Source organism: Mizuhopecten yessoensis, unplaced genomic scaffold (genome assembly GCF_002113885.1).
Source record: "Mizuhopecten yessoensis strain PY_sf001 unplaced genomic scaffold, ASM211388v2 scaffold7269, whole genome shotgun sequence".
Classification (NCBI taxonomy): Eukaryota; Metazoa; Mollusca; class Bivalvia; order Pectinida; family Pectinidae; genus Mizuhopecten; species Mizuhopecten yessoensis.
Window position 1 is genome coordinate 561,129 of NW_018406963.1, and position 13,431 is coordinate 574,559.

At 37.3% G+C, this 13,431-nt stretch overlaps 2 protein-coding genes across 2 annotated transcripts in view; one reads left to right on the forward strand and one right to left on the reverse strand.

Moving 5' to 3' along the window:
- Positions 1-8,581, reverse strand: part of LOC110453306 (solute carrier family 13 member 5-like) — a 29,804-nt gene extending 21,223 nt beyond the window's left edge. The window contains exons 1-3 of the mRNA XM_021502197.1: positions 8,420-8,581; positions 1,118-1,267; positions 60-175 (exon numbers count right to left, since the gene is read on the reverse strand). Of these exons, the coding sequence (XP_021357872.1) occupies positions 60-175; positions 1,118-1,267; positions 8,420-8,518 (365 nt within the window). The 5' untranslated portion in view covers positions 8,519-8,581. The remainder of the gene's footprint in view (positions 1-59; positions 176-1,117; positions 1,268-8,419) is intronic.
- Positions 8,582-12,395: 3,814 nt separating this feature from the next.
- The window catches only part of LOC110453310, a 7,561-nt gene continuing 6,525 nt past the window's right edge, over positions 12,396-13,431 (forward strand). The window contains exon 1 of the mRNA XM_021502200.1: positions 12,396-12,507. Coding sequence (XP_021357875.1) covers positions 12,447-12,507 — 61 coding nt within the window. The 5' untranslated portion in view covers positions 12,396-12,446. The remainder of the gene's footprint in view (positions 12,508-13,431) is intronic.

Sequence of the window (13,431 nt, forward strand, 5' to 3'; positions counted from 1 at the left end):
CTATGGGCATAGGATTAACAAATTAGGTTATTTATTCGTCTATACCATGCAATACTCACCATACAGGCTCAGATCCAACCATGATTAAAACTTTCAGAGCAATACGTTTATGGATATCCCAGTGTTCGATAGCTGCTGCAAGAATGAGTCCTCCAATGAACAGCATCGAAGTGTCCTTTAAATAGTTGAATTAAAGATATGACGACGTTATGAACAAATGTTACAAACATGGGGAGCACACGAGGTAACACTGTGTTGTGTTCACGCAAGAGAAATGGTTTGGATTCGTTTGATTGGGTTAAGTGTCCTATTAACAGTTAAAGTATTTTAGGAAAGTACCTTTATGTGTGTAATGTATGCATGTACTGGAGGCGTTATGTTGAGGTATTTGCCTCCTTGCGATAGCGCGGATCTGATGCCGACTTAAGAGTGCTACGTCACTTAGTACTATGACGAATACACTGTGCTCAATATTTTCTTTCTGTAAAATTATGGTAACAGCAGGTTAAGCAAATGGTTCGGGTTAGCACTTTAAAGTCGGCATCAGATCCGCGTTATCACAAGGAGGTAAAAAATACACAACCTCCTGCTTACACACACGTAAGCATGCATACTCAACACACATGAAGGCACGTCCTTAAATTACCTTAGCTGTTAATAGGACGTTCAACATAATTAATCCAAACCCTTTAATACTGAAAGTTTAATGGGGACAACAGGTACTATTTTTAAGGACTTTGCTATGACCTAACCCGAGTACAGAACCTATTGCATTCTTGCTTTTGTTAACGCTCAACACCAAAGTCAGAAACTGCCAAGCAAGGTACTAGAAACCAAAAAGGCTTTGATGATGATATGCTGCAATTATAGATATTTAAGATAATGAACGCTTAGAAGAGATGGCTATAACGGAGAAGGTTACAACAAAAATAATAAAAGGGTTGACTTGGACGTTGTTAGGACCAGGAAAGAAACGACACGAAAAAGATTTGAATGATACAAAATAAGTCATCCCGCCACCCGATTCTGTTAAAGGATACTGTATATTTATAAACAATAAATGTTGAATTTGGTTCAGCACAACTTATCTTTTTAATTTTTCAATAAGTGTACTTGCGTTAATATAAGCAGAAGATGTATCTGAAGCAGACATCAGGCCTATGGCTGGAAAGATAACAACTGGCAGCAATGACGTCACGGCAATTGGAAGTGCCTCCGTTATCCAGAATACAGCGGAAAGTATTACAACATAAGCACATTTTGTTTCCTACAAAAAGATCATAAAATATTAAAATTTAAAAACAAATGTTCTACGAGTTATTTTAGAGGTGTTTTTGTGACAGCGATAACAGATGTTAAAAGTTTGATGATGTTAAATCCATATCACAACATCTCACCAGGCCACATCGTTTTTCTCACAATCAAACATGTTTGATTGAATGCGCTGATTTAAAACAAATCTGTAACAGATTCTACAATGTACCGTCTATGAAAACAGTTTATTTGATAAAGTTTTTGTGCAATTGATATATGACTATTTGCAATCTATAGGTCTTTACGATAAGATTTGATATATTTTACCAAGAATTCGTTTGCTGATGATTTATTTTTAACTTTTGTTCGCTATTTATTTTTGTTCGATATATTAATTTGTGTTAATGTCTATCTTTACAACGTCGTTTGGCCATAAATGACTCGCATTGTCGATGGGCCGTATAACCATGCAAAGAAGAGGTCCATGGGCCTAAAAGGTCACCTGGCATGTATGTATTTAACATTAGAGGCGAAAAATTACACGAGCTCTGCCTCCAAAGCGAAAATTAGAACAAAGGAAATAAATCTGTAAATAAAGTTCTGTGAGCATTAAATTCTGTTCATAATTCACCATGCATTTCATGTTGCATTAAAATGTGGCCATGGCAACCAAAAATTTAGAAAAATTTAGAAAAATCTACTATCAGTGTACCCGTTAAGGTAAGGTTTGCGGTCACAGGGAGATAACTCGAGTTGAAATCGTGGAATTCTCCAAATCATTTGAGCGTTTGAAATAAGCGAAAATATTACGATGTCAATCCAAAATTTTTTTTCTAAAACAATTGAAAGCCCAAGAGTCTCAAAACATTTCATAGGTAGGTCACCCCGTTGATGAGCCGACAAAAAGAAGACCACATCTATGATAAAAATGTAATCACTGGATCGGTGCTCTCGGATCTCGAACTTCGGGCAAGCTGAACAGTTGACCCAGCACGAGATGACAGCTGGAAGACAGGTAGACGAAGTCGAGCTACAGTCCTTAGCCCAACAGATGTATTGCATCTCGTATGAATCTCGACTACACCTGAGCGACATTGAGAGTGAGAGAGAAGATATAGACTAGGTAGCATACTATTCATACGATGCCAGAACAGTGTGTGCAGTTCACTGAATGATGTCAAAACTGGAAAAAGAAACAACGGAACATTTGACATCAATTCAAAATTAGCACTAGGTAATCCCAATGATGTCTTCAAAGTCACAAGAATAAAATAAAAATCCTGCACACACATACAAAAAGAACGGTTGGTACATTCTGGAATACTCCATATTTTTTAATGAATTTAAGTTGAAAGAACTTATGTAAGTTACATTAAAATGGAGGCATTTTTTTACATATCTAACCTGTGGACGTCCCAAATTCCCGTATACAAAAAAGCCGAGATTAGAAAAGCTACACACATTTACTCGATGCCAGAAAAAATATTGCTTTTAACTCTTTTCGTACCGCAACTCCGGTCCGGATTCCGTACCGGATGTACTTATTAGACTCGCCCCCGCACATATAACAAATGGCGGATTGTAAAGGTACTTTTTAGACTAGGTGTAACAGCCGCAAGAATTAAACAGGTAACCGTGAACAAATATTGTTATTGTTTCATGTTCTTGTTCATAGACAAACACTAATTCATTTTCGCAGCATTATGACTAACTGGCAGATGATTAAGACTGAGAAATCGACATTTGTCTGGCAATTAACGATACGATTCCTTGTATTTAACACAGCGTTTTAGTGCAGGTTTCCAATAGGGATTTATTATGGTTACGAATGTAGAGTCGTTGATTTTTTTTCTAAATACAAGTAGATTTCATCAAGACTTATATTAGAATATTCAAATTTACTTCCATAAGTCTCAACAAATATCTGATGATGAATTTACGAATGTTCGTATCAAGTTAAATTGCCGCCATCTTGTTTACATTTGAGGCACCAAACGCAAACATCTTGCGGCAAATGTGAGAACATTAAGTTACATAATAAAAAAGTGCACTCTGCACAAATAAATTTACTTCTTCTAAACAGATGGGTTCTGATTTTAGCGACAATAAATTGTTTTTTCGCGACAGTCTCGTGCGATAACCAACTAAACATCAGACAGGTTACATCAAAGTCTCTTGTCGTGTGTACACGACAACGGGGATGAGACGGCCCTTTATTTTGTCGTCTGTACACGACAACGAGGACCAGGATGACATATTGTTGTCGTGTGTACACGACAACAGTACGGAAAGAGTTAAGTTCCAATAAAAACTAGTTTCATATAACAGACTTTTTGCTTTTCCGGCAGTTTGTTGTTTTGCTCAAAAATGTATTCATTTTCCTCCTGTCTATGGCAAAGTTTTTTTTTCATTTCTCAGTAGGCCAGAATACACTTTTTTTTCAAAATCACTCCTACTTTGATTTCCTCTTCAAATTCAAGTAATTGTATAAGAGTTGACAAGCTTGCGTAATTTGGCTCAAACTTATTATTAGGACAATGTACATGTACATTCATTTACTTCTCAACAACTTCTTTAACTTGAAAATGAATACACAATAAACATGTCACTTTGACAATTATGATTTTAATAATTGATTGATATTTCTATTGATACATTTAATGTACTTAAAAATGTGACTTTTCCCTGATGCAATTGTTCTTATTAATATACTTGCAAAACATTTTAGCCATGATACACACAGCAATGGGCCCAGTTCAAGTTAACAACCTGCTGGCAACTTTAAATTTACCCCTAGTTGTGCCGTCCACTCTCAAGAGATTGACACAACCTTGGAGACCATTGCGAAAAAAATATGTCTTGATGCCCAAAAGGGAAATGTAAAGGTAAAAATGTATACATATACTATAGGAAATTAAGCAACTCAAATTTCTAATGATTATATATATTAATGCAGTTGTTTTTAACATGTATAATTTCAGGCCATGGATAATTGATTGGGAAAGAAACGGGAAAGATACTGCAGTTCTCATTTAGGGGTAAATCTTGCCAGATATGTGCCCTTTATCAGAGCCAAAACCACACTATACCTGTACATGAATGTTAAAAAAACTGGGACGGGTCGAGTAAAGCAATTGAGCCTGACATGTCAATATCAATGGCCAGAGACTTAGTTGATGTCCAAAAGATATCATCCATGGTGATAACAATTATCCACAACTTCTTGTCCATTGAAAACAAAGATGACAGCAACCACACCAAAAGAGGCATAACATCAAAACTCTACAAGCTAAGCCAGAATTACAAAGTGTTGAAGCAGCCAAATGTCATACCTAACATTGGAAGGTGCTTCATGCATGCCATAAAAGAATGCAAGAGAAAAGACCCGGAGAGCCTTAAAAATCACTTGATCTTATTATTCCACATTTATATGGTGACCACTCCCTTTGTGCCAATGAAGATGTATATGCACCTATGATCACATTTGTTACACATATCAAGTACATACATTTTTGTTATGGGCATTCCTGAGCTCGCTTGTTGGTTTTGGAGCTCCCATTATTGAAGGCCACATTTGTGTTTTGTGGGGTTATTGTGTTTTTGTTTTATAAAGAGTGTTTGTCTCATGATCAATTACCCCGTTTCCCTTCATTTTTAGCTCACCGGGTCTGAAGGACCAAAGTGAGCTTATGCCATACCGTGGTGTCCGTCGTCCGTCCTGACGTCAACAATTCCTTTAAACTACTTCTCCTTTCTTACCACTGATTGGAATTAAACTAAATTTGACAGGAACCATCCCTAGGTGGGGATTCAAATTGTACAATTGGTTGGGCTGACCACCCAGGGGGCTGAAGGGCGGGGCCAAAAGGTAGCGATTTGGCTATATTACTTTGACTTCTTCTCATGAACCAAGTGATGGATATCAACGATATTTGACTGGAAGCATTCCTAGATGGTGAGGATTCAAAACTGTACAAATGTTTGGGCTGACCCACCGGGGGGCTAAGGGGCGGGGCTAAAAGAGGGCAATTTGGCTATATTGCTATAATCGACTTCTTTTGATATTTTATCAAAAACATTCATGGGAGCGAGGGATTCAAAATTGTACAAATGTTGGGTCTGACCCTCAGAGGGCTGAAGGGCGGGGCCAAAAAAGGTTATTTTGCTATGTAGCTAAGCGACTTGTTCTCTGGAACTAAGTGATGGATATCAACCATATTTGACTGGAAGCATTCCTAGGTGGTGGGGATTTAAATTTGTACAAATGGTGGGGCTGAGGGTGGGGGCAATTTGGCTATATTGCTATAAACGACTTCTTCCGTAGAACTGTTCCATGGATATCCATCATATTTCGTCGGAAGCATCCATGGGAGGTAGGGATTCAAAATTATTCAAATGGTGGAGCTGACCCCCCGGGCTAAGGGGTGGGGCCAAACAAAGTGTATTACTTGGAAATGGTTGAGATCCCCGCCATATTACCATATATACAATTGCTGAGTATAAAGAGAAGAATGCACATTTGCTTTCAGGATGGCTCTAGGGTCTGGTCCCACCCTTGGAGACATAGTCCCTGGGTCATAACTTTAAAACGGTTGAGATCCCCATCCCAAAACTATATATACAAATACTGGGCATAAAGACACGAATGAAGTCATGATATTATGAGACCTAGTTTCTTAGTCACAGCTTGGAAACAGTTGAGACCCCACCCTATAACCATATATACAATTGCTGATTATAGAGAGATGAATGTACATATGCTTCCAGGATGGTCTTGGGATCTGCCCCACCTTCGGAGACTTAACCCCTGGATCATATCTTTAAACGGTTTATATCCCCACCCCAAAACTATATATATATAAATGCTGGGCAAAAAGAGGCAAATGCAGTCATGATATTAGAATTGATCCTGGGGTCTGGCCACAACCCTAGGGAGATAGTTTCTAAGTCACAGCTTGGAAACAGTTGAGATCCCCACCCCATAACCATTCATAAAACTGATTGGCATGAAAAATATAATACAGACATGCTACAAGAATTGACCTTGGGGTCTGGAATATTCCCTTGGATCTCATTTGGAAAATATTTTGCCATAATTGCTGAGATATCTAGGTGAGCGATACAGGCCCTCTGGGCCTTTTTGTTGTATTTAAATTGCTGTAAGGCATTTTCACAACAATAATACAAATTTCTATTTTATGAAAGAGCTAGCATTTGTGTTACAATTGCTTTTTCAAATATACATATGCAAATATAACCTGCAGTCAAATAAACACCGAAATTTGTATTTTTTCTTCTTTGTTATGAGTGTTTTATGCATGCTTTGTAGATGGAGTTGGTCTCAAGATATCAGAAGATTTCAAGCATATATAACTTTCCCATAAAAGTTTGAAAGCTATTCTTTCAAATCTTTTTTTATGCTACCATAAATGACAAAAAAGTTTTTCAGTATCCAGGAATCCATATTGTAACAAACGGATGTATGGTACTGGCACAAAGACGGTACAAATCACTCAATGTAATATACAAAAGAAAACCAGACATCAAAAGTCAAGTTTATTGAAATGTGAAAGAATATGTCACCATACAGCCTTCAACAATGATCAAAACCGATACTGAAGGCTTGATTCATCAGATCGACATAAAGCACACCAAAAACGTATCAATCTGAGAGTGGCCAGCTAGAAACAAGCTTATTTTGGTTGAAAGATTTAATAAAATAAGTCTATATCATCACAACTGTGAATTTCCTCCCAAATGTACATAAAACGGCGTATGGCTGGTTATTTTTCACTGTCAATATTCTTAATTGATTTACATTTCAATTTGCACCAATTATATAAAAAAAAAAAAAAATACGAATTTGGCCATGGCATTACAGTTGGATGAAACATACTAGTATTCTAAGAAATGAACTTTTCTGTCTAGAAAGAAGACAACCTACCAATTTTAAAGATAATGTTTAGATCATAATAATTTGAACATGTTTTCTTTAAAAAAAAATAGTTTTGACACTTGCATAAATTTTTCATTAAAAAAAGTTTAAAAATACATTGTGATAAAACAACCAAAAATCTAAATTTTTAGCTGTTCTTTCAAAAAAACGGGACGGGTGTTTTTGTTTAAAAAGCCGTGAAATGATAGAGGTATCCCCAATGAACAAACAAATATAACACATTATTACATTATTATAATGATAAAAATCCAGGCAGAGCGCAAACCTTACCCTAAAAGATCAATCATATGAATTTTCACTTAAATCCAAGAACATTTAAATTTGACCAATCAAAAGCCTGCAATGTGGTTTCCTCCATGGCCCCATGGTCTTGATTTGAACAAAAAAAATTGTAATAAACATCCGTAAGGCATCAGGCATGCAATACAAAAGACATGTTGTCTTGAGAAGAAGATTTTATTTAAATTGCCCACCTTTTTCTATTGTTGTCCCTTTTAAGGCCCTAAAGACCTCAAAACTTTGGTTGCAATGGCAAATGATCCTATCAAAATGATTGCCATCAAGTTTCCATTAGCCAAATACCAACCATACCAAATTTAAGCTCAATTGTATATCTTACTTATGACCAAACAGAGGTCACCACTCGGTTACCATGACAACCAACCAATTTTCAATACAATCTGACTAAATCTAAATTTCGGCCAATAGAAAGCCTGCAATGTGGCCCCTTCTATAGCTCTAGAGACTTGATTTGAACAAACTTGAATAAACATTCCCAATGCCTCATGTATGAAAACAACAAACTTGTTGCACTTTTGGTTCTTGAGAAAAATATTTTTTCTATTTTTGCCCCTATTGCGACCCCTTAGACCAATAGCCCCTCCATTAGAGCAAAAATTAACCACATGCCATGATGATCACTTGTGCCAAGTTATAATAAATTTGGCAGAGGAGTATTTGAGAAGTCGAAAATGTAAAATGTTAACGCAAGACAATGGACGAAGACGGATTGCAATAGGTCACCATGACCCGCGGTCAGGTGAACTAATAACAAAACAAAACCACATCCTTTTAACAATATTTCAAAATGGTAAGACTTCATTGGCGTATTGCGTTAACTGCTGGAAAGATTATATAACGAATCAATTATCTACTCATTTCTCATAACATATGTTATTGTATAATAAAGCCCTGGCTACGATAACGTACCTGTCTATCGGATAGGAGAATCAATGGCAGTAAAACTATCGGTGTTAATGTTACAATGATGTAATTCCGAATCGTCCAGATGTCTGATAACAGACCCATATCAACGACAGAATATCACAGCAAATGAAGATTAGTACATTTACATTTACTTCAATGATCAACACCGACAGTAACAGTTGATAATTGTGCGAGGTCACGTGCGAATACTGATTAGCATATAAACTCACTGGCGTAGTTCAGATGCATACGTGTTTTGTATGCATTTGCACGAACCATCAATTTGGATACAAAAGGTGACTTTGAAATAGATTAAATTATGTGACATTCAACAAGGCATATTGTGTCTGCCTGTTGCACCTTTATATATACTATTTAGCAGTCTAACGATCGTTATGTATAAGTGGTACATGTCAGTGAGATATCTTATTATATTGTCTACGGTCCTTTATGGACAATTGTTGGGTTTTCCTTTTTTGCCATATTAGTTTGTACTCGACCTCCGGATAAGTTTTCAGGCACATCTTTATAAAACCAAACTTATGCCGAATTAATTGTGCGATCTCACTGAAATGCCATCCTAAAAGCACAACACTCCCCCCGGTCACATTAAACGGACAACAGGTAAACCAGTCATCGCAATTCAACCCTCTGCGGGTTCAAACATCTATGAGAAGACCTAAGAAAAGAGGTAATCCTTTAACGACTTCGCATACTCATGCGGACTTGTTTCAGCGAGATGATCAGCTCTTGTAACACTAATGTAACGAACATATCACTGTGCTACACATATTGATCGAATGTTTCGATTTCAGATTTGAGACTAATATTATGATGTACCTAATATGAAAACATTATTCAACACATTGATTTTTACACAATGAAGTTTGAAATTTTTCCTGTATCAAGCTTGAAAAACACACAGGATTGTAAAGAAAACATTTAGTTGAAATTCCTCCGAGAACAGGGTTCATACAGATTATTGTCAACAAATTAAAGGCCTAAACTAAATTTCCAAGGCCTGCTTTTGCAACTAAAGGCAGCCTGAGAGAGAACAGGATACTGCTACAAATAAACTTATCCTTCGTACAAGTACAACAATGCATGGTCATAAATAGTTTTATTAAACCAAAATACACACACATACACTACACGCATGCATGTGCTTGCACACAGGGGAGGCCGTCCTTAAATGACCTTAGCTGTTAATAGGACGTTAAACAAAATCAAACAAACAAACACATCTCTTGGTGTGATCGCAGTGCTTTCTCGTAGCAATTATATTTATAGCAAGATTATATTCAAAACACTGCTTCTTTCTTTTTCTCCTTAGCTTTGCTCTCCTGGTGACATGATTAGAAGTTCTAGTTTCCCAGTAGTTTATGTGTTTTACTGAGATACAAATATCTAATAGGTAGGTTTAATATCTTTCATTTATTCCATTTCATTTTTACCACCAAAATGATATTATTAAAGAATGTGCTTACATTTATTATTAAGGGATGGATTTAGTTCTCATTTTACATTCAAATTCATGCATGTCCAAGGTGAGCCAGGTCATGGGTTCTGTCCCCGAGCCGGGATATACTTTTTAGTGAGATAGCCTATAAAGTCGGCATCAGATCCGCGCTATTACAAGGAAGCAACTTCACAACATACCCCGTCTCCTGTACGCATGCACGCTTACAAAACACACATTGACACACGTCCTTAAATTACCTTAGCTGTTAATGGAACGTTAAACAAAATAAAACCAAACCATACAATACCGTCAAAAAAGTGAGCATTGTATCTCCTACTGGTTTGGTTTGGTTTGGTTTGGTATTGTTTATCGGGTGTGTTGTTCCCTGCTTAACGTTCAGCATTAAGGAATATGACAACAACTGGCTCAACCAGTATGTTGTGACCGGGAAGAATGATGTGCTGGGTGCCTTCGGCATGTTTTTTCAGTAAGAAATCACTATAAGGTCCCCATCGCTATCACCAGGAGGTAAATTCATAATATATACATACCAACCCAACGGACCAGAGTTGTTTCTTGTGAAATAAGGTTGGACTAGCAATTAGATTTGGTTCAGTATTGTTTAACGTTCTATCAACAGCTATGGTCATTTAAAGACGATCTTCCCTGTGTACAAGATGTATGCGTGTGTGTTTTGGGAGGCTTCGATATGTTCGTGTTTGTCTCCTTGTCATAGCGCGGAACTGATGCCGACTTAATAGTGCTACTTCACTGAAACATACTGCCGAAAACACCCAGCAGGACACCCCACCCGGTCACATTATACTGACAACGGGCGAACCAGTCGTCCCACTCCTAAACTGCTGCTAACCAAAAGTTAGGCATTTTCAAGGGAGACATTAGGAAGAAAGTTGTTAAGAAAGAATAGAAAAGATAAGATCACAAATTAATTTATTCTCCTCTTCCGATCATGCAATGGGGACAGCAGGTAAAATTCTTACGCCCTACTTGCAGGAACCGTCAGCTTAGTGACATATCACACCATTCCTGTAACTAATAAAACAAACTTAAGCGCGACAAGGTATAACGTATCTTTTTGAAATCTTCCTCGAATGTGCTAGATAGACTAGAAGCAGCAAACACCAACGTCGATGCTTGTTTTGAGTTTTCGAACGCCTGGTGCTTAATTTTTCCGCATGTCATATAATAGGACATCTTTGAACAAAATAAGGAGGTGAAAATCCGAATATACAGGGGCCCAAAAAAGGGTTTTGTAGACCCTCTTCCTTTCAAGGAATTGTCTAGGCCACAGACTAGTATTCAAGGCTTTTTTTAAGACCCCGAGTGAAATTCAATGCCATACTGTAATGGTAAGGCCCGTGCGAACCCTGCATAATAATTGTTTCTTTGGAAACCACAAAAGAAAAGAGTAGAAAGATATAGATCCCATTTAAACATTGTCCTTCGAGCAGAAGCCTCGAAAGAAATCTCGACTCTGCAGGGTAACACACATACGTCGCCTCCTGCGATAACATGCAGCGCTTTTATTTCCTTTCGGTTTTGTTTTTGGTTTAACGTCCTCGTAAAAGCTAGGGTCATATAAGGACGGGTGCCTAGATGTGAAGGTGTGCATAAAAGAAAGGGAATATACTATTGAAACGTTTTTCCTGCAAGTATGGCCATTGAAAGCACACCTTCTCTTTAATCGTTGGTTGTAACTTTGCACAATGAAAGAACATAATATGTCAGTACGCATGAAGGAAGGGAATTTCGACGGGGGGATTCAAAGGGAAATATCAAAATTGATATGCTGCCTTTATTAGCAACACTTTGGATCTTTTTCGATTCCTATCTCTCATGTATGATTACTTTTCTATTAACTTATTCAGGCGGTGTAAACATCCGTCCTCGTATGATCCTGGCTGTTGACTCCAACTCAACCAACCCATCAACATAGAATAGGTAATTAGGGCCAATTAACAGCTGTGGGATGCAGATTTGGTTTGTTTATGAATATTTGACATTCTCACTAATTATATTTTTGGATGCGGTCGAATGATGCACCACCCGTTATACTAAATGTTCATGTCTACTGTGGTGCAAACCTTTTTAATGCGATCAATGAGACAAGTTACATGTAGGTTTGTTATTTAACAATTATCTCTCGAACCTTAAGGCTGGCTGATGAAATGAAATGGGTTTTTAAGTCATGTACAATATCGCACTTAACGAATAGATCATTGTCAACGTGTTTTAAAACGGTATTAACAAGTGCCAATCAGGAAGCCGCCCTGAAATTACTTTTCTGTTCACCCTTAGCCAATCAAGAATGAAAAAAACGATGCATATGTAATGAACACTGTTTAGACCAATTAAAACCCAGGCTGACTGATTTTAGAAATAAACAAAACGGTGGGGATATACTTTATTTATGAAGTGGCATTCCAACTATGCGGACGTGAAAGAAATGTGTTTCCAAAAAGTGTTAATGTACAATGTTCCTAAGCATTAACACGCATTTATTCCAAATATACGGACGTGAAAACAAGGTGTTCCAAGAAGGGTTTTATGTACACTATGCATTACATATACTGGATAATATTGATAAAGGTTTTGCGATCTACAATCGGTGAGTATTGAATTTAATTCAATTTAACCTGTTTTATCAGATGTATGGCCATACTTGGGAAATCATTTCCCTAACTAAATATATGTTACTTCAGTTGTTATATCTAATATCAATTGTTAAGAAGTGTTATATTGAAAAAGTCCAGAGAAGAATTTAACATTTGTGTAAACGCCTAACGTGTTCGCTTTATCGAAGAAAATTGAGGTTTCTGTTCCCATGACCGACTCAAACTAAGGACATACAAATTGACTGTACGTTTTAAGGGTTTAAAGTCCTCCAAACAGCCGACACAAACTAAGGACATACAAATTGAATGTATGTACGTTTTAAGGGTTTAATGTCCTCCAAACAGCCAGGGGCAAATGAGGACGGGTGCCTCGAGAGACACAACCTGAAACAGAAAGTATGTCGACTCTGTAGCTACTGTTTCTAACGTTAACATGTACAGAACATTGTACGTTTACTGGTCCACTGTGAGCGTAGCACTTGCATAGGGTTTGTAGATCTGCGCTATCACAAGGAGGTTATTACAACATCATGCCGCTTACACTATATGTACACTACATTATACACAATGAGTACGTACTTAAATTAGCAGGGGCGTGTTTGTGTATGCGGAACAACTGGTTTGTCTAACATTTTCGGACATGCAACTATTTATGCAGGCCTTGTAAAGCTTTGTCAATGCTCGCCTGAAAGCAATATATAATAGCTAGTCCGACCTTATTTCATAAGAAACAACTCTGGTCCGTTGGTTTGGTATGGTTTTATTATGTATTTATCTCCTGGTGATAGCGCGGATCTGATGTCGACCTTACAGTGTTTTCCTATTGAAGCACTGCATTCTTCCCAGTCACAACATACTGAGTACAGGTGAGCTAGTTGTTGTCATATTCCTTAATGCTGAACGTTAAGCAGGGAACA